Source organism: Hemiscyllium ocellatum, chromosome 50, assembly GCF_020745735.1.
Source record: "Hemiscyllium ocellatum isolate sHemOce1 chromosome 50, sHemOce1.pat.X.cur, whole genome shotgun sequence".
In the NCBI taxonomy this organism is placed as follows: Eukaryota; Metazoa; Chordata; class Chondrichthyes; order Orectolobiformes; family Hemiscylliidae; genus Hemiscyllium; species Hemiscyllium ocellatum.
The window spans coordinates 1,118,735-1,141,744 of record NC_083450.1 but is presented as its reverse complement, the minus strand read 5'-3'; the positions used below and the strand labels follow the sequence as shown (position 1 = coordinate 1,141,744).

At 46.9% G+C, this 23,010-nt stretch overlaps 1 protein-coding gene across 2 annotated transcripts in view; it reads left to right on the top strand.

Annotated features, from left to right (window-relative positions):
• LOC132805485 (pleckstrin homology domain-containing family O member 1-like) overlaps window positions 1–16,025 on the top strand; it is a 55,396-nt gene extending 39,371 nt beyond the window's left edge. The window contains exons 3-6 of one of the 2 annotated variants that reach the window (XM_060820585.1): window positions 2,795–2,935; window positions 5,284–5,388; window positions 6,482–6,583; window positions 13,307–16,025. In XM_060820585.1, the coding sequence (XP_060676568.1) occupies window positions 2,795–2,935; window positions 5,284–5,388; window positions 6,482–6,583; window positions 13,307–14,011 (1,053 nt within the window). In that variant the 3' untranslated portion in view covers window positions 14,012–16,025. The remainder of the gene's footprint in view (window positions 1–2,794; window positions 2,936–5,283; window positions 5,389–6,481; window positions 6,584–13,306) is intronic. The other variant, XM_060820586.1, reaches the window with a different exon arrangement.
• Window positions 16,026–23,010: the final 6,985 nt, after the last annotated feature.

Sequence of the window (23,010 nt, the reverse complement as noted above, 5' to 3'; positions counted from 1 at the left end):
AGCTTGTCTCACACTGTCCTCATGAACCAGATCCCTCTCCCCAGTGAATACTGGAGCAAAGTATTCATTCAGGACCTCCCCTACTTCCTCCGACTCCGGGGCAAGTTCCCTCCCCTATCCCTGATCGGCCCTACCCTCACATGTTCCTCACCCAGGGTAAGGGTTGTCCTTGACCCTCCCATTAAAGCTTTCTCCTGCCCCCTTCTGGCTTTCCTAAGTTGATGGGTGTGGGGGGAGGGGTTCTTTTCACTAGGGCTCCAGTTCTAGGCTAATTAAACCCATCACAGTCGGTGCTTCACTGTGGAGAGTGACCAGGAACATGAACCCTGACCTGGGCACCTAACTGTTCTCAGATGGTCAACGTTGATATTGTTTCAAGGTCATCGATGATGTTGCCTGGAGATTGATTACTTGATTTCCCCAAATGTACTTTATTTCCATCCCAAGTAACATTTATTGATGAGTTTAGAGTCACTGCTTGTTTGGTACAGGGGGCTGACAGATATAAGCACTTTGTTAATGAGCAGGAGATGGGAATGTGGCAGTGACCAACTTTTAAAAACATATTTCATTCCCTGTGTTTTTTTTAACTTAATTCAAAACAAAGTTGGATTTCACTTTAACCAGGTAGAGAATTGATTACTTGGAAAACCATGGTTTGATTAGAGAGAGTCAGCATGGCTTTGGGAGGGGGATTCACAAACCGTACTGACTTCTTGGGGGAATGTGACAAAATACATTGATGAAGGTAGAGCAGTGGATGTGGTGTACATGGATTTTAGTCAGGAATTTGATCAGGTTCTCCACAGTAGGCTCATTCAGAAAGTAAGGAGCCATGGGATCCAGGGAAACCTGTCTGTCTGGGTACAGACTTGTCTGGCCCAGGGAAGACAGAGGGTGGTGGTAGTTGGAAAGTACTCAGCCTAGGGCTCGGTGACCAGTGGCGTTCCGCAGGGATCGGCTCTGGGACCTCTGTTCGTTGTGAGTTTTATGGATGGGGAAGGGAAAGGTGGGATAGCACGTTTGTCGATGACACTAAGTTTGGTGGCGTTGTGGGTGGTGTGGAGGTGGTAATGGGACACTGACAGGATGCAGAGCTGGGCTGAGAAGCGGCTGATGGAGTTCAACCTGGGAAAGTGTGAAGTGATTCAGTTTGGAAGGTAAATTTGAATGCAGACTAGGGGGTGAAAGGCAGGAATCTTGGCAGTGTGACGAACAGAGTTCTTTACATCCAGAGGAGCGGAGTGCACTGCCAGTGGTCAGATACTTTAGGGACATGTAAGCCACTCTTGGATAAGCCCATAGACGTTAGTACAATGAAGAGTATGTAGGTTAGTTTAATCTTAGAGAAGGATAAAAGGTTAGCACAACATCGAGGGCCAAAGGGCCTGTACTGCGCTGTACTGTTTTATGTTCTAGAATCCCAGAACGTCTCCTCATTTCCCTTCATTCCCAATGATTAATTTCCGGAACTGGCTTGAGTTTTGAAAGTGAGTAATTCCCCAAAATGTTGTGGTGTTCTAGAAAAAAGGACAGTTTTATCTCCCGAGGCCGACTCTGTGATAATGAGTGGATTGGGGGTCTGACCTAGTGTTCACAACGAGACCGGCGGTGTGAACATTTCACCCTATTCATTCCAATCATGGAATTTTAGTGTGAAACAGAATGATTGATTGATTGATTTATCGTCACTTGTATTTTACAGCGAATAATGTGGTAAAACACAGTGAAAAGCTTCAACAGTCCCCACAATCTGGTCCCATTCCTGAGAGGTCGGGGGGCTGTCCGCAGAGTGTCAGAACCTTAGTCCTTCACTCAGACCATGTACCGTTCTGGAGTTAGTCTTGTTCTGACAACAGACTGGCTGCATTCATCCAAACTATTCAACCAAAGCAGTCTTCAAGTTTCAATCCTGCTCACCATCCTGGGACAATTTTGGACTGTGTCTGTGTCTGTGTGTGTGTGTGGGGTGTGTGTGTGTCGGGTGTGTGTGTGTGGAGTGTGTGGGGTGTGTGTGGGGGGGCTATGTGTGGTGTGTGTGTGTGTGTGTGTGTGTGGGGGGTGTATGTGGGGTGTGTTTATGTGGGGTGTGTGTGTGGGGGGGGGTCGGGTGTGTGTGTGTGGGTGTGTGTGTGTGTGTGTGGGGAGTGTGTGTGTGTATGTGTGGGGAGTGTGTGTGTGTGTGTATGTGTGCGTGTGTGTGTGTGTGCGTGTGTGTGTGCGTGGGGTGTGTGTGCGTGGGGTGTGTGTGGGTGCGGGTGTGTGTGTGTGTGTATATGTGTGGGGATCGGGGTGTGTGGGGTGTGTGTGCACGGTTTGAGGTCAGGGATGATCACTCGAGCTACGCAGTTGGTCCCCGGTGAGGCAGGATAAAGGAAGCGAGTGCCTGAGAGAGAATGTTTGATGTTACAGCAGGAAGAATCTGACCCTTTTTGTGGGCCTGATTTTCAGAATACATTCCTGTGCTGTGCGGCTGTTCAGCCCTTGCAGGGTCTGAGGGTCAGAACCAGGTGACAGTGGCCTATTGTTGTTGTACTACTTTCTGTCCTTACACCACTTGACTTCTTCCACTGTCTCCAAATATTAACCTCCCACCGACTGGCAGAAACCTTCCCGTCAGTGTCCGGGAGGAAGGTGAGGAGGGACAGTAAGTTCACACCCACATCTGAGCACCTCTGTCTCCTTGGGATCAGGCTGATGGTGAGAAAGTGCTGAGGGATGGGTGAAACAGGGGATATCCCTGATTTAATTCTCACCGGGCCCTTTGTAACGTCCTGGCTGTTACACTCCACAGGTTAAAGATGAGAAGGTGGTCCTAGACAAGTTTGACTTGACGGACTACGAGAAATGTGAAGAACTGCGCAAATCGAAAAGTCGAAGTAAGAAGAGCCACAGTAAATTCACGTTGCTGCGTAACAAACAGCCGGGGAACACGGTGAGTCTCTCTCTGTCTACACACGGCTCGCTGATGTTTGTGATCTGCTCCCCCCCCCTCAGAATCCTGCTCTCCAGCAGCCCCTGCACTGAGGCGATGGAGAGTCAGATGTTCTTTCTGTTTGCAAAGAGCCCTGCCCTGTTAATGAATACTCAGAGCTGCCCGAACATGCCACCACACCACCCTGTTAGCCCGACTGGCGTTGGTTGTCAGTGTAATTCTTTGCACACCCAGGATTATTTCAACTCAACAAGATAGGTGACAGTTATTTATGGCTCACTAATGCTCTTACCAATTAGACTCAACCTGCCTGCTTTAAGATTTGAACAAATCCTGGATTTAACTGTCACTCATCATTAAATGGGACATCCTTCATGACAATGTCTCTGCTCCCCGATCCACTTTCTAACCCACCTGTCCTCTCACGCAGAATAAATGTTGTTGAGCCCCTGAATTGGTAAACTTGCAAATTATCCTGCGAGAGAATTGTCTTTAAAGTGTGTCTTTTTTCAGCAATCACTCGGTGTATTGTCTGGTCGTTGTTACGTGGCTGTATTTCCGATCTAGCTGTGCACAAATTACATTATATTACAGCAGTGACTGCGTTTTAACTTTACGTCACATTCTTTTGTTGGCATGTCCTGGAATTATGGAGGATTCTATATAAATTCTCCTTCTCCCAAAGTACTCCATTTACACTTCAGTTTAAATGTATCCTGAGTAAATAACTATGGAATATTATGGAGTTATATGTTGGTATCTATTTCCTATCCCATAAACCTTTCCTTAACATGTATCTATCCAAATGTGTTTTGAATATTGTTACTGTACCCGCACCCACCCCTTCCTCAGGGATTCTTCCACACACACACCACCCTCTGTCTAAAACGTTTGCCCCCTCACGGCTTTTATAAATCTCCCCCCTCTTACCTTAAAACGTGCCCCCAGCCTTGAAATCCTCCATCCGAGGGAAACGTCAACTACCATTGACATTACCTATACCTTTCATTATTTTATAAACTTCTATCAGGGTTCGCCCCTCCATCTCCTTCGCCCCAATGGAAGAAGCCAATCCAGCCTTCCATACCCGGCAACATCCTGGTAAATCTCTTCTGAGCCTACTCCAGCTGAGTACAATCCTTCCTGTAACAGGGAGACCAGAACTGGGCACCAGAAGTGGCCTCCCCAATGTCCTGTACAACCACAACATGACCCCCCCAACTCAAAGGACTGAGCAATTCAGGCAAACGTGCCAAATGCCCTTTGAACCACCCTTTCTATATGTGACATAAACTTCAGAGAATGATATACTGCACCCCAGGTCCCTCTGTTCTACAGCATGACCCAAGACCCTGCCATTAATTTTATAAGTCTGAACTTGTTTGTTAAACCAAAGTTCAATACCTCACAATAATCCAGATTGGATTCCACTTGCCAGGTTTCAGCCCGTTGACCCACTTGGTCAAGGTTCCTTTGTGACCTTAGAAAACTCTTCACTGTATACCAGGCCATCAATTTTGGTGTCATACTAACCATGTCTTCTAAATTCTCATCCAAATCGTTTATATAAATGACAAACAAAGGAGGACCGTGAACCGATCCCTGTGGACCACCAGTGGGCAGAGGCTTCCAGCCTGAAAAACAACCCTCCACTATTAGTCTATATCTCTTGCCATTAAGCCAATCATGTATCCATTGGTATACTCACCCTGACTCCCATGTGACCTAACTTCAGTAATTCCTGAACTCCTGAAGAAGGGCTTATGCCCGAAACGTCGAATTTCCTGCTCCTTGGATGCTGCCTGACCTGCTGCGCTTTTCCAGCAACACATTTTCAGCTCTGATCTGCAGTCCTCACTTCCTCCCCTAACTTCACTAATTAGCATACCATGCAGAAGCTTGTCAAAGGCCTGACTAACATCCAAATAAACAACATACACTGTGGTGCCATCATCAATGTTTTTGGTTCCTTCCGTCAAAAGAGACACAATCAGGTTTGTAAGACACGGTTTTCCGATCTTACTGACTATCCCTAAGCAATTTTTGCCTCTCGAAATTTCCATAAATCCGTCCTTTTAATAATTACCTCCAATAATTTCCTCACAACCAGAACCAAGCTCACCCATCTCTCGTTCCCTGGTATTTCCTTACAACCTCGCTTAAAACAAAGATATAACATTAGCCGCCCTCCAGTCATCAGGCACCTCACCCATTGTTATAGCGGACGCAAATATTCCTGCCTGCAATAGGTTTCAAAATGTTCTGGGATCCATGAGAACAGATCCCGGAGGTTTATCCACCTTTATATTCTTTACCAGTTAGCCATGTCCATATGTATCTGATTCCAGGTCCCAAACCTGGTCTTCCTGGCAGTGAGCCCTGAGGAGAAGGAGTCCTGGATTAATGCCCTGAGCAGTGCGCTCAGCCAAGCAAAGAATCGGATCCTCGATGAGGTAATGACACACAACATTGCTTTCTGTATACGGTACAGCAGACAATGAATTCAAGTGTCATAGTACAGACAGGGTAGAGGGAGCTTTACACTATATCCCCGCGCTGTCCCTGTCCCTGGGAGTGTTTAATGGGGGACAGTGAAGAGGGAGCTTTACTCTGTATCTAACCCCATGCTGTCACTGTCCTGGGAGGGTTTGATGGGGGGGACAGTGTAGAGGGAGCTTTACTCTGTATCTAACCCCGTGCTGACCCTGTCTCTGGGAGTGTTTGATGGGGGGGCAGTGTAGAGGGAGCTTTACTCTGTATCTAACCCCATGGTGTTCCTGTCCTAGGAGTGTTTGATGGGGGACAGTGTAGAGGGAGCTTTACTCTGTGTCTAACCCCATGCTGTCCCTGTCCCTGGGGGTGTTTGATGGGGTACAGTGTAGAGGGAGCTTTACTCCGTATATAACCCCATGCTGTCCCTCTCCTGGCAGTGTTTGATGGGGGAAAAGTGTAGAGGGAGCTTTACTCTGTTTATAACCCCTTGCTGTCCCTGTCCCTGGGAGTGTTTGATGGGGGGACAGTGTAGAGGGAGCATTACTCTGTATCTAACCCTGTGCTGTCCCTGGTCTGGGAGTATTTGATGGGGGGACAGTGTAGAGGGAGCTTTACTCTGTATCTAACCCCGTGCTGTCCCTGTCCCTGGGAGTGTTTGATGGGGGACAGTGTAGAGGGAGCTTTACTCTGTATCTAATCCCATGCTGTCCCTGCCCTGGGAGTGTTTGATGGGGGGACAGTGTAGAGGGAGCTTTACTTTGTATCTAACCCCATGCTGTCCCTGTCCTGGGAGGGTTTGATGGGGGGACAGTGTAGAGGGAGCTTTACTCTGTATCTAACCCGGTGCTGTCCCTGTCCCTGGGAGGGTTTGATGGGAGGCAGGGTCTCTGAGCTGAGTACACTTGTATTAATTTGGCAGGGTGGGGGTGGGAGGGAGTGGTGGGGGTGGAATGTGGTTGAGTTGAGGGGATGGGGTGTTTACTCCTGCACTTGGGGCTGGTGTGCCTCTCACTGAGCGCAGTTCCCATTCCTGTCACGTGTGTGTGATTCCAGGTGACTGTTGACGAGGAAAGCTTCCTTGCTCACCCAACTCGAGACCGTGTGAAGATCCAGCACTCTCGCCGACCACCCACTCGCGGTCACTTGATGGCAGTGGTGAGTGGGTTCCTCATTCTTTACAAACGTGCTGTTTAGGGGCAGGAGTTGGCTGGTCTTGGCCACGGTCTATCGTTCAGTGGCTTCACGGCTGATCTGATCATAACCCCAACTCCACGACCCCAGCTGGGCCCTTGTTAGTCAGAATCTGCCGATTTCTGCTTTAAAAATATCCACTGACCCTGCCTCCCACTATTCACAGAGAAAGATAGATCCAAAAAATCAGAGAAACATTCCCCTCAGCTCTGTCTTAAATGGAACACCCCTTATTTTTAAACTGTATCCCCGAGTTCCCTTCTCTCTGTGAGGAGAACATATCTCTGCTGCAGTCACTTTGTGAAGTGCCCTCAGAATGTCATCGTTTTCAATAAGATCACCTCTGACTCGCCCCAACTCCCAGCAGATAAAGGTGCAGCCGGCCCAGACATTGCTCAGTGACACCCACGGGGTCAAGTATCAGTTTGTGGAACCTCCTCCGAACTCTTCCTAATGGCGTTATATTCTTTACTAAATAAGGCAAATCTTCAAATGGAGGGGTAGTCTCGATAGGCCGAGTGGCCTAATTCTGCTCTTTGACCTTGTGGTATCCTGGAGACCACGGCACAGCAGATGTGGTTTCACCAATGTCCTGTACAACTGAAGCAAGATAGTTATATCCTATACCCCTTGTCCCAATTTCCTTCACAATCACTCGTTGTCCCTGAAAACTAACTTTGTGAATCATGTACTAGAACATCTAGATCCCTCATCTACCTTTAAATGTAAATAACTGCTGATTTCCTGCTCTTTCTCTCAAAACGGACCTGCTCACTTTTCTCCACATTATACTCTCCTTGTCAATTTCTTTGCCCCCTCAGCCTGTCTATATCTCTTCGCACTCTGCTGAGAACTTGTTTTCCTAACTGATATTACATCATCAGCAAATGTCAGAGTATTGAGTACAGGAGTTGGGAGGTCATGTTGCAGCTGTACAGGACATTGGTTAGGCCACTGTTGGAATATTGCGTGCAATTCTGGCCTCCTTCCTATCGGAAAGATGTTGTGAAACTTGAAAGGGTTCAGAAAAGATTTACAAGGATGTTGCCAGGGTTGGAGGGTCTGAGCTACAGGGAGAGGCTGAACAGGCTGGGGCTGTTTTCCCTGGAGCGTCAGAGGCTGAGGGGTGACCTTATAGAGGTTTATAAATTCGTGAAGGGCATGGATAGGATAAATAGGCAAAGTCTTTTCCCTGGGGTGAGGGAGTCCAGAACTAGAGGGCATAGGTTTAGGGTGAGAGGGGAAAGATATAAAAGAGATCTAAGGGGCAACTTTTTCATGCAGAGGGTGGTACGTGTATGGAATGAGCTGCCAGAGGATGTGGTGGAGGCCGGTACAATTACAACATTTAAGAGGCATTTGGATGGGTATATGAATAGGAAGGGTTTGGAGGGATATGGGCCGGGTGCTGGCAGGTGGGACTAGATTGAGTTGGGATATCTGGTCAGCATGGACGGGTTGGACCGAAGGGTCTGTTTCCGGGCTGTCCATTTCTATGACTCTCAGTAACTGGTATCAGTTGTAAATAATTGAGGTCCCAGCACCAATTTCTGAAGCACACCAGTTGATACTTATTGCCCAACTGAAAGTGACCCATATTCCTGTTATTTATTCTAGTCCGTTACTCTTTTTCCCGTTAATTAGTTCAGTTGGCTAGATGGCTGGTTTGTGATGCCAACATCATGGGTTCAATATCCGCACCAGCTGAGGTTACTTCTTGACCTTTCACCTTGCCTGAGGTATGATGACCCTCAGGTTAAACCACCACTCTCCAATGAGAGAGCAGCCCTATGGTCTGGTTAGACCCTGGTGACCTTTTATCCAAACTATTACATTACCCTGTGTCTCATCAACCTTTATCTCTGATTTTTGTCCAGGCAGCTTTCTGGAAACCATCCACACATGATCCTTAAATCACATTGCCCATTGCTTCCTCAAAGAACTCAAACAAATTAGTCAGCACAATTTCCCTTTCACAAAGCCATGCTGACTCTTTACAATTGCATTCATATTTTCTTAGCTCTCTGCTATATCCTCTTTAGTAATAATCTACCCAACAATGTGGAAAATGGTCCTGATTATGTCCTGTGCTGAAAATTCAGGACAACTCCCTCTCAGCCAATTAACACCCTATTGGTCCGCACTTGAACATCAGTAAAGTGAATGGAAGGTGTTGTTAATAGTGCTGTTAAGTAGCACGTGTTGTGTGACAACCTGCCTCAATGACGTTCAGTTTAGGTCCTGCTGGGGCCACTCAGCTCCTGATCTCATTCCAGCTTCAGTTCCAACATGAGCAATTAAAATACATACTTTAGTTCTGTCTTTACAAAAAAGGACACAAACAACATTGCAAACCATGTCTGGGCTCACAGTTGAAAATGTGTTGCTGGAAAAGCGCAGCAGGTCAGGCAGCATCCAAGGAGCAAGAGATTCGACGTTTCAGGAAGAAGGGCTTATGCCCGAAACGTCGAATCTCCTGCTCCTTGGATGCTGCCTGACCTGCTGCGCTTTTCCAGCAACACATTTTCATCTCTGATCTCCAGCATCTGCAGTCCTCACTTCCTCCCCTGGGATCACAGTGTCTAATAGGGAGGAGGAACTGAAGGAAGTCAATCATGAAATGTTATTGTAGAAACTAATGGGAAGGAGAAGCTGTGCTTGACAAATCTTCTGGAATGTTTTGAGGTAACCAGTGGCCTGGATAAGGGGGAGCCAGGAGATGTCACTCACTTGGATTTTCGGAAGGTTTTCAGTAAGGTCCCACATAAGTAATCTGCAAGGTAAAAACGAGGACTGCAGATGCTGGAAACCCTGGATTAGAGTGGTGCAGGTCGGGCAGCATCCAAGGAGCAGGAAAATCGACGTTTCGGGCAAAAGCCCTTCATCAGGAATAGAGCCTGGTTGGCAAACAGGAAAATAGGGATTAGGAATAAACCTGCTCTTTCCCATTTTGCAGGGAGTGATGACTGGGGGACTGCAGGTCTCAGTACCTTGGCCCCAGATATTCACAATATCTAATCATGATTTAGATGAGGGAATCTCCAAATTTGCAGCTGACACCAAGCTGGGTGGAAGGGGATGTTGTGGTAAGGATGCGGAGAAGTTTCAGTGCGGTTTAGACATGTTAAGTAAGTGAGGAAATAAGTGGAAGATGCAGTATAATGTGGATAAATGTGAGGTTATCTATTTTGATGGCAAAAAACAGGCAGACAGATTATTATCTGAATGGTGATAAATTAGGGAAGAGGGTGGCTGACCAAGTTCTGGATGTCCTTGTTGCTGAGAATAAGCATTGATGTACAGCAGGCAGTGAAGAGGCGAATGGTATCCTGACCGCCATAGCAAAAGGATTAGGGGGTAAAGGAGTTGGAATTTCTTGTATAGAGTATTGATAAAACCAACAACACCCCGAGTATTGTGTGTAGTTTTGGTCTTGTATGAGGGGGGGATGTTTTGGTGCAGTACAAAAAAGATTTACTAAACTGATTGCTGGAATGGCAGGACTGACGTGTGGGGAGAGACGGAATCCATTAGAACCATATTCACTGAAGCTGAGAGAAATGTGGAGGGACCTCATAGATATCTATAAAATTCTCACGGATTAGACGGGGTAGATGCAGGAAGGATGCTTTCAGTGACCAGGGAGTCCCAAACAAAAGGGCCATACACTAAGGATAGGAGCTAGGCCTTTTAGGATAAATTTTTTTCAGGCAGGGACTGGTAAGGCGATGGAATTCTCTGCTACAGGAAATTATTCAGGCCGAGAAAGGTGTAGATATAGTGGAGGCCGGGACGCTAAATGTCTTCAAGGCAGAGATTGATAGATTCTTGATGTCACAAGGAATTAAGGGCTACGGGGAGAACGCTGGTAAGTGGAGTTGAAATGCCCATCAGCCATGATTGAATGGCGGAATGGACTCAATGGGCCGAATGGCCTTACTTCCACTCCTATGTCTGATGGTCTTAGGCTAAGTGGAGAAGTTGGGAGCAGGGAACTGAATTGAATGATTCCCCATGACTATAATGAATGGTGGAGCAGGCCCAAAGAGCTGAATGGCCTACTGCTACTCCAAATTCTGCAATTCTAGTTGGTATTGGTAGAACCAGACTAGAGAAGGAATGCTGTGTTATGATACTCCTGGCAAGAGGCAAGTAACATCTGTATTATGGAAGTGTTAGACACGAACCATCTCCAACTGAAAATCTAGTCATGGCCCCTTGACATATAACTGTATGATCATCACTGAGAGGCCGTGCCCCCACACCCAGCTGTGACCATCCTGGGGTTACCACTGAAAAGAAACTGACCTGGACCAGCCTCACGAATACAATAGCTACAAAAGCAGGATGTGGCTGGGAACCCTGTAGTGAGAACTCACCACCCACTATCCAACAAACACCAGGGAAGAGTCTGATGCTTGGATGAGTGTAGCCCCAACAGTACTCTTCAGGACCAAGCACCATGTACCACGTCCAAAACACACTGCACCACTTCACCAGAGGTTCTGTGACAGTACCTTCCAAACATTCAGTCAGCGGTCACTGGTCACCTGGTTATAGTCCAACAGGTTTATTAGAAAGCACAAACTTTCGGATCACTCCGCCTTCAGCAAACGAAGCCACTTCACCTTCAGTGCTCTGAAAGCTTGTCTTCAAATAAACCTGTTGGATTACAATCTGGTGTCATGTGACTTCTGACTTTGTCCACCCCAGTGCGACACTGGCGCCTCCATGTCACAACTTCCACCCAGGACAAAGCCTAACCCTCTTGATTGGGCCTATATCCTCCAGTCCCTCCTCCACTGATGCTCAGTAGCAGTGCTGAGTACACTCTACACTTTACAATTCACCAGGACACCTTAGACGGTGCTTCTAAATCCATGAGCACTTCCATTTTGAAGACCAGGGCAGTTTCCCTCCAAGCTTCTCACCATCCTGACTTGATGTCTCTGCAGTAGTTTCTGGGTCAAAATCCTGGAATGGCCTCCCGAAGGACATTGTAGATTTACCTCCAGTAACTTGCAGCTGCTCCAGAAGGTACCTCACCACTTCCTGAGGAGTATTTATGAACAGGAAGTAAATGCTGACCCATACCCATGAGTAAAACAAATCCTGCATTTTCCCTGTAAAAGATGTGAAATTACCTGGCGCATACTTCCCTGTGTCCTGTCTTTTGCCTTTCTTGAAGGGAGAAGTCACATTCCATAGTTTTCCGATCTGATGGGATCTCAACTTCACTTAGTGTAGTCCACCACCTCTCAGAGTGTAGTCACCGAACTATTGGGCAGGTCAGTGTTGGTCTACAGCTGGAACAATATTGGGGATTCCCACCCTGGAAAGCCTTGATTAGAACATTGTTTGAGGTCTAGGGAGGTTTCACAGCTAAAGGAATTAGGTCAGGACTTCAATCCTAGTATTTCGGTGAGTTGTGGCCAATATTTCCTTTAAACTCTGTTGCTGTGGAGACATATGAAAGACCCAAACAGTTTCTTCATGCATTGGCCCCTTTCGGTTGCCACATGATCCACACATTGACTGACCTTAGCACAAGAGGAAGGTCTGTTTCACCCCAAGGCAGCAAATGAACGGTGACCATCTCAGGAGGCAACATCGGCTCCTGCTTTTAAGCCTCTACAGCCCTGTGGGAGAGACTGAAATTGATTGGTCAGGCACAGAGTAGAACAGTAAATTTGGGAACTATCCTATGTTCAGTGGGTTTAGGAGCAGAGCCAGCTGCTCTCACCAACAGTCCAATGGCTAGGGCATTATAACGTTTCTTTATTTTTTTATATGGAATGACAACAAGGCCCCCATTGTTGACAGTTCCTGATTGTCAATGACCCCGGAGTGGCTTGCTGGGATTGTTTCACAGCGCAGTTCTAAGCCAACCACATTGCAGTGGTTCTGAAGTTACATGTAGAGCATACCAGGTAAGGTCAGCGCGTTACCTCCCTTAACCAGATGGGTTTTGACAACACTCAATGGTAGTTTCATGGTCACCGTCACTGGGGTTAGTCCTCAATCCCCGCATTTACTAACTGAATTTAAATTCCATCATTCACTGTGGTGGGACTCAAACCTACATCCCCACAGCATTAGCCTGGGCCTCTGGATTACCAGGAGAAAGTGAGGACTGCAGATGCTGGAGATCAGAGCTGAAAATTGTGTTGCTGGAAAAGCGCAGCAGGTCAGGCAGCATCCAAGGAGCAGGAGATTCGACGCTTCGGGCATAAGCGCTTCTTGAGGAAACTGATTCCTGAAGAAGGGCTTATACCCGAAACGTCAATTCTCCTGCTCTCTGGATTACCAGGCCAGTGACATTGTTACTAACCCACCAGCTCTCCTATTTAATTAGCCTGGAATGATCCTTCACATGATCATTAACCTGGTGGAAATCAACCACACCTCAGAAGATTGGAAAGTACAATGAAAGGAGAATAGGCCCAGGTGGGATTAGGATACTGCATTTGCAAAATTGACTGACTGGCCGCACTGCCTGTAGTGTGTTGTATGTTGACAATGCCAGGATCAATATTCACGATCTGGGCACTTAGGGTGCGGTTCTGGGGAATCTGCACCCCAACAAGAACAATTTCACTGACAGTCTGAGAGATTGAGAGGACATTCAAAAATTATGTTGTGTTTGACCTAAACACGATTTGTGAAGTGTTTGTCTGGTACCCACAGGCGTCTACCTCCACATCTGATGGCATGCTGACTCTCGATCTGATCCAGGAGGAGGATCCAGCCCTGGATCGCCGTGGGACTTGTGCAGATGGTTTCTGTAGCCAGCACAAACCCAACTATGAAACCTCCACTAAAAGCTGCGAGAAGGGAAACCCGGTGACAGAGAAGGATTGCTCCTCCAGGGTGGGCAGACTACAGAAGAGAGGAGACAGCTGGCAGAGGGAATCCGCCACCTCTCTAGATCGGGAGGGGGGCTCCTCACCAGACATTCCGAAAAAGCTACCCTTTGCAGAGCTAAACAAGTGTGCATCCGAGGAAATTCTGTCCCGAGCAGGAACTGCCAACAGGTCTGCATTACGGAAAGGCTTTGAGACTCAGACGAGTAATATAGAACAGGAGAAACTAGGGCAGGTCAGGGAACTGATTGCACTGAAACTGGAGAGAACTCAACAGCTGTTACTGGAGGCTGGCCGTGGGAGCTGGAAAAGGCAGGACAGAGACTCCCCGGGGGTATCAGAGGGACAGGTCACTCTGAATGACACTGAGTGGCTACTCAGTGAGGCTCTGTCCAACTGGAACCAAGCCAAGCAGGTTCTGCAGGAGGTGAAGGAACTGAGGCACCTCTGCAAGCAATCAGCTCGAATGCACACAGGGCCAGCACTGGGGTCAACCAGCCAACCTCCTTACAGGGGAAGTCTGATGTGAACTTCACGGGTCTATCATGTGTGTCTTGGTAATCCTCCTTCTCTTGTCCAATTGGAAGACTTTGAGCATGCTGGCAAAGGGTCACGTGGTTTCGCGGTGACCTTAACTTGGATTTAGTCCTGCAGGAACAGATGGGTCTTATGGCCTGAACTTGCGCCGTCCTATCTGGAAGGGAAGAGCTATGAATTCACCTCATTCCACCAAGGCAGCAGTTGTCTGTGATGAGGATTGGAAACTTTTCAATGCAAAGCCTTTGTAACAAACTGGAGAGGATGGTATCTGAAACAAATTTGGCTGTTTGGTTTGGGGTTGGGTGAGGGTGAGGGACGGAAACCCCAAAAGCTTGCAGGGGTGAGACTGCCCTGAGAACTGGAAAAAGTAGAAGGGCCCTTTCCTTTCTTGTTGGTTATCAGTATTTCCACCTTGAATCAACATCGGGATAAGTTTTTACACAAACACAAAGTACGGCAAATCCTGGAGATTTGGAAATAAAAACTAAAAGTGTTGGAAATACACAGCAGGTTACACAGCGTCTGTGGACAGAAAAACACAGCTAATATTTCAGCTCACCAGGACGCTGATCTGAAATGTTACCTCCATGGATGCTGTCAAAATTATTGCACACTTCCAGCATTTTCTATTTTTTATTTCAGGATAATTTACTCAGTACCAAATCCCATGATCCAGACCTTTTAAAGGAGCTGTCCTGGATATGTCAAAATTCGAAAAATGACTCTCAGTCCCTGACATGGAGATTTATTTCTCAACAGTATTAAATGGCAGTGACTAACCTCAGAACTCAAACAAGCCACCCCCACAAGCCCACCTATACCATCGTTTCTTCTTTTCTAATCAACCAAACAGTATTCTCACTGCCCTCCCCTCCTCACCCATGCTGCTAGCTTTATCACATCGATAACACAGCGGTTAGCACTGCTGCCTCACAGCGCCAGAGACCCGGGTTCAATTCCCGCCTCAGGCGACTGACTGTGTGGAGTTTGCACGTTCTCCCCGTGTCTGCGTGGGTTTCCTCCGGGTGCTCCGGTTTCCTCCCACAGTCACAAAGCTGTGCAGGCTGGGTGGATCATCCCCTAGTGACTAGGGATATGAAGGATAGCCCTCAGAAATGTGGGGCTACAGTGTGGCTGGGTGGGATGCTCTTCGGAGGTTCAGGGTGGACGTGATGGGCCACATTGCCTGCTTCCACTCTGTAGGGATTCTATGATATCCTGCCCATCTTTTCTTCATCCCAGCCCCTAACAACTCCTCACCTTCCGACCCCCCTCCTCCATCCCACTCCAGTTCCGAGCCTGTCTCACCTATCCTCCCTTCAGCTGTATCCTGCCCCTGTGAGGATTGTCCTTGTGAGGATCAAATACGGGTGCCACATCTCCTCCAGGGCAGCAACCGTTAGTGAAAGGTGAATAGACTTGACCATTGGGTGCCAACTAGCTCACAGGGCCTAGTTGTCTAAAATCCGTGGGGAAGGGAGGGTTACAAAGAACTTGTAACATGCTGATCTTTGTAAAGTGGCAGGGGTAAGAAATCGGCGAACTGACCATGTAGCAAGGTGGGCCTCCTTGCCAAGAGGGGCACCTACTTATCTAATCCAGCTCAGAAATATCAGGACCTCAGTGGAGGGGATTACATGGTCCAAATATTTTATGATGCTTCTAATTGCTCAGTGTTCTTAAGGTGCTATGAGTCTGGACTGTCCAGCTATTTATTCAAGGACAGTGTTACATCAGCCTAAAGGAATAGACTGTAATCTCAGTCACAATCACCATCTTCCTGTTGGTTGTAAGGGTGCCCTGATGTTCTGTGTCCTGCAGAACAATTCAGAGTAGGCAATATGTAAACCAGGCTGAGAGAAGTGACAGGCGAATCATGTTTCATTTTTTCAAGAGTAAGCTCTGGGTCTTCCCTTCCCCCCTACCCAGCGCTGTCAGATCCTGATCTATCTTTACTTCTTTTGAATTTTTTTGAAGCTGTGATTTTAATACAATTAAATTAAGCGAAGTAAAACGACTTGCATCCTGTCTCTGTGTTGTGCATAATGCCTGGACCATGTGAAATAGAGGAGCAAATTACAGCAGATGTTCGGATACAGAGTCATTGACACCCGAAATATTAGCTTGCTCCGTCCATCAATGCTGCCCAACCGGCTGGGATTTCCAGCATTTTCCTTTCAGTAAAATACACGAACCAGCTTCGAGAGTGTGGGGCTGGAAAAGCACAGTAGGTCAGGCAGCATCCGAGGAACAGGAGATACGATGTTTTGGGCATCAGTCCCTTTTTAGGAAGGGCTGTCTTGATCACATCCTCTCGACTTTCCAATTTGAATATCTCCAAAACTGCCTTTGTAAAGTAATCGCGCTGTAAACACATCCTCTTACCAGAGAAGGGGGTGGGCACGGTCATACAGCATGGAAACACGGTCATACAGCACGGAAACACAGTCATACAGCATGGAAACACAGTCATACAGCACGGAAACACAGTCATACAGCACGGAAACACAGTCATACAGCACGGAAACATAGTCATACAGCATGGAAACATAGTCATACAGCATGGAAACACAGTCATACAGCACGGAAACACGGTCATACAGCATGGAAACATTGTCATACAGCACGGAAACATGGTCATACAGCACGGAAACATAGTCATACAGCATGGAAACACAGTCATACAGTATGGAAACACAGTCATACAGCACGGAAACATTGTCATACAGCACAGAAACACAGTCATACAGCATGGAAACACGGTCACACAGCATGGAAACACAGTCATACAGCACGGAAACACAGTCATACAGCACGGAAACACGGTCATACAGCATGGAAACACGGTCATACAGCATGGAAACACAGTCATACAGCATGGAAACACGGTCATACAGCATGGAAACACGGTCATACAGCACGGAAACACAGTCATACAGCACGGAAACACAGTCATATAGCATGGAAACACAGTCATACAGCATGGAAACACAGTCACACAGCATGGAAACACGGTCACACAGCATGGAAACACGGTCATACAGCATGGAAACACAGTCATACAGCACGGAAACACAGTCATACAGCACGGAAACATTGTCAGACAGCATGGAAGCACAGTCACACAGCATGGAAACACAGTCATACAGCATGGAAACACGGTCATACAGCATGGAAACACAGTCATACAGCACGGAAACACGGTCATACTGCATGGAAACATAGTCATACAGCATGGAAACACAGTCATACAGCATGGAAACACAGTCATACAGCACGGAAACATAGTCATACAGCATGGAAACACAGTCATACAGCACGGAAACACAGTCATACAGCATGGAATCATAGTCATACAGCATGGAATCATAGTCATACAGCATGGAAACACGGTCATACAGCACGGAATCATAGTCATACAGCATGGAAACACGGTCATACAGCATGGAATCATAGTCATACAGCATGGAAACACAGTCATACAGCACGGAAACACAGTCATACAGCATGGAAACACGGTCATACAGCATGGAAACACAGTCATACAGCACAGAAACACAGTCATACAGCATGGAAACACGGTCATACAGCATGGAAACACAGTCATACTGCATGGAAACATAGTCATGCAGCACGGAAACACAATCATACAGCATGGAAACACGGTCATACAGCACGGAAACACGGTCATACTGCATGGAAACATAGTCATACAGCACGGAAACATAGTCATACAGCATGGAAACACGGTCATACAGCATGGAAATACGGTCATACAGCACGGAAACACGGTCATACAGCACGGAAACACGGTCATACAGCATGGAAACACAGTCATACAGCATGGAAACACGGTCATACAGCATGGAAACACAGTCATACAGCATGGAAACACAGTCATACAGCACAGAAACACGGTCATACAGCACGGAAACATTGTCATACAGCATGGAAACACAGTCATACAGCACGGAAACACAGTCATACAGCATGGAAACATAGTCATACAGCATGGAAACACCGTCATACCGCACGGAAACACGGTCATACAGCATGGAAACATAGTCATACAGCATGGAAACACAGTCATACAGCATGGAAACACAGTCATACAGCATGGAAACATGGTCATACAGCATGGAAACATAGTCATACAGCATGGAAACATGGTCATACAGCACGGAAACACAGTCATACAGCATGGAAACATAGTCATACAGCATGGAAACATGGTCATACAGCACGGAAACACAGTCATACAGCACGGAAACACGGTCATACAGCACGGAAACACGGTCATACTGCATGGAAACACGGTCATACAGCATGGAAACACGGTCATACAGCACGGAAACACGGTCATACAGCACGGAAACACAGTCATACAGCATGGAAACACGGTCATACAGCACGGAAACACAGTCATACAGCACGGAAACACAGTCATACAGCATGGAAACACGGTCATACAGCATGGAAACACAGTCATACAGCACGGAAACACAGTCATACAGCACGGAAACACAGTCATACAGCATGGAAACACGGTCATACAGCATGGAAACACAGTCATACAGCATGGAAACACATTCATACAGCATGGAAACACAGTCATACAGCACGGAAACACAGTCATACAGCATGGAAACACGGTCATACAGCATGGAAACACAGTCATACAGCACGGAAACACAGTCATACAGCACGGAAACACAGTCATACAGCATGGAAACACGGTCATACAGCACGGAAACATAGTCATACAGCATGGAAACACATTCATACAGCATGGAAACACAGTCATACAGCATGGAATCATAGTCATACAGCATGGAAACACGGTCATACAGCACGGAATCATAGTCATACAGCATGGAAACACAGTCATACAGCACGGAAACACGGTCATACAGCATGGAAACACGGTCATACAGCATGGAAACACAGTCATACAGCACGGAAACACGGTCATACAGCATGGAAACACGGTCATACAGCATGGAAACACGGTCATACAGCATGGAAACACAGTCATACTGCATGGAAACATAGTCATACAGCACGGAAACACAGTCATACAGCATGGAAACACGGTCATACAGCATGGAAACACGGTCATACTGCATGGAAACATAGTCATACAGCACGGAAACATAGTCATACAGCATGGAAACACGGTCATACATCATGGAAATACGGTCATACAGCACGGAAACACGGTCATACAGCATGGAAACACGGTCATACAGCACGGAAACACGGTCATACAGCATGGAAACACAGTCATACAGCATGGAAACACGGTCATACAGCATGGAAACATAGTCATACAGCATGGAAACACGGTCATACAGCACGGAAACACGGTCATACAGCACGGAAACATTGTCATACAGCATGGAAACACAGTCATACAGCATGGAAACATAGTCATACTGCATGGAAACACAGTCATACAGCATGGAAACACAGTCATACAGCACGGAAACACGGTCATACAGCATGGAAACATAGTCATACAGCATGGAAACACGGTCATACAGCACGGAAACATGGTCATACAGCATGGAAACATTGTCATAAAGCATGGAAACATGGTCATACAGCACGGAAACATAGTCATACAGCATGGAAACATAGTCATACAGCATGGAAACACGGTCATACAGCACGGAAACACGGTCATACAGCATGGAAACATTCTCATATAGCATGGAAACATTGTCATAAAGCATGGAAACATGGTCATACAGCACGGAAACATAGTCATACAGCATGGAAACATAGTCATATAGCATGGAAACACAGTCATACAGCACGGAAACATTGTCATACAGCATGGAAACACAGTCATACAGCATGGAAACACGGTCATACAGCATGGAAACACAGTCATACAGCATGGAAACATAGTCATACAGCATGGAAACACGGTCATACAGCACGGAAACACGGTCATACAGCATGGAAACATTGTCATACAGCACGGAAACATGGTCATACAGCACGGAAACATAGTCATACAGCATGGAAACACAGTCATACAGCATGGAAACACAGTCATACAGCACGGAAACATTGTCATACAGCATGGAAACACAGTCATACAGCACGGAAACACAGTCATACAGCATGGAAACACGGTCATACAGCACGGAAACATTGTCATACAGCATGGAAACACAGTCATACAGCATGGAAACACAGTCATACAGCATGGAAACACGGTCATACAGCACGGAAACATAGTCATACAGCATGGAAACACAGTCATACAGCATGGAAACACAGTGATACAGCACGGAAGCATTGTCATACAGCATGGAAACACAGTCATACAGCATGGAAACACGGTCATACAGCATGGAAACACAGTCATACAGCACGGAAACACAGTCATACAGCACGGAAACATTGTCAGACAGCATGGAAACACAGTCATACAGCATGGAAACACGGTCATACAGCATGGAAACACAGGCATACAGCACGGAAACACGGTCATACTGCATGGAAACACGGTCATACAGCATGGAAACATAGTCATACAGCATGGAAACATGGTCATACAGCACGGAAACACGGTCATACAGCACGGAAACATTGTCATACAGCATGGAAACACAGTCATACAGCACGGAAACACAGTCATACAGCGTGAGACAGGCCGCTTACTTGCGGAACGCTTCAGAGAACACCTCTGGGCCGCCCGAACCAACCAACCCAATCACCCCGTGGCTCAACACTTTAACTCCCCCTCCCACTCCACCGAGGACATGCAGGTCCTTGGACTCCTCCACCGGCAGAACACAACTACACGATGGTTGGAGGAAGAGCGCCTCATCTTCCGCCTGGGAACCCTCCAACCACAAGGTATGAATTCAGATTTCTCCAGCTTCCTCATTTCCCCTCCCCCCACCTTGTCTCAGTCGGTTCCCTCAACTCAGCACCGCCCTCCTAACCTGCAATCCTCTTCCTGACCTCTCCGCCCCCACCCCACTCCGGCCTATCACCCTCACCTTGACCTCCTTCCACCTATCCCACCTCCATCGCCCCTCCCCCTAGTCCCTCCTCCCTACCTTTTATCTCAGCCTGCTTGGCTCTCTCTCTCTTATTCCTGATGAAGGGCTTATGCTCGAAACGTCGAATTCTCTATTCCTGAGATGCTGCCTAACCTGCTGTGCTTTGACCAGCAACACATTTGCAGCTGTGATCTCCAGCATCTGCAGACCTCATTTTTTAATGGAAACACAGTCATACAGCATGGAAACATAGTCATACAGCATGGAAACATAGTCATACAGCATGGAAACACAGTCATACAGCACGGAAACACGGTCATACAGCATGGAAACATAGTCATACAGCATGGAAACACGGTCATACAGCACGGAAACACGGTCATACAGCATGGAAACATTGTCATAAAGCATGGAAACATGGTCATACAGCACGGAAACATAGTCATACAGCATGGAAACATAGTCATATAGCATGGAAACACAGTCATACAGCACGGAAACATTGTCGTACAGCATGGAAACACAGTCATACAGCATGGAAACACGGTCATACAGCATGGAAACACAGTCATACAGCACGGAAACATAGTCATACAGCATGGAAACACGGTCATACAGCACGGAAACACGGTCATACAGCATGGAAACATTGTCATACAGCACGGAAACATGGTCATACAGCACGGAAACATAGTCATACAGCATGGAAACACAGTCATACAGCATGGAAACACAGTCATACAGCATGGAAACACAGTCATACAGCATGGAAACACGGTCATACAGCACGGAAACATAGTCATACAGCATGGAAACACAGTCATACAGCATGGAAACACAGTCATACAGCACGGAAGCATTGTCATACAGCATGGAAACACAGTCATACAGCATGGAAACACGGTCATACAGCATGGAAACACAGTCATACAGCACGGAAACACAGTCATACAGCACGGAAACATTGTCAGACAGCATGGAAACACAGTCATACAGCATGGAAACACGGTCATACAGCATGGAAACACAGGCATACAGCACGGAAACACGGTCATACTGCATGGAAACACGGTCATACAGCATGGAAACATAGTCATACAGCATGGAAACACAGTCATACAGCATGGAAACATGGTCATACAGCATGGAAACACAGTCATACAGCATGGAAACACAGGCATACAGCACGGAAACACGGTCATACTGCATGGAAACACGGTCATACAGCATGGAAACACGGTCATACAGCATGGAAACACAGTCATACAGCATGGAAACATGGTCATACAGCATGGAAACACAGTCATACAGCATGGAAACACAGTCATACAGCACGGAAACACAGTCATACAGCATGGAAACACGATCATACAGCATGGAAACACGGTCATACAGCACGGAAACACAGTCATACAGCATGGAAACACAGTCACACAGCATGGAAACACAGTCACACAGCATGGAAACACGGTCATACAGCATGGAAACACAGTGATACAGCATGGAAACACGGTCATACAGCATGGATACACAGTCATACAGCATGGAAACACAATCATACAGCATGGAAACACAGTCATACAGCATGGAAACACAGTCATACAGCATGGAAACACAGTGATACAGCATGGAAACATGGTCATACAGCACGGAAACACGGTCATACAGCATGGAAACACAGTCATACAGCACGGAAACACAGTCATACAGCACGGAAACACAGTCATACAGCATGGATACACAGTCATACAGCATGGAAATACAGTCATACAGCATGGAAACATAGTCATACAGCATGGAAACACAGTCATACAGCATGGATACACAGTCATACAGCATGGAAACATAGTCATACAGCATGGATACACAGTCATACAGCATGGAAACACAGTCATACAGCACGGAAACACAGTCATACAGCATGGATACACAGTCATACAGCATGGAAACACAGTCATACAGCATG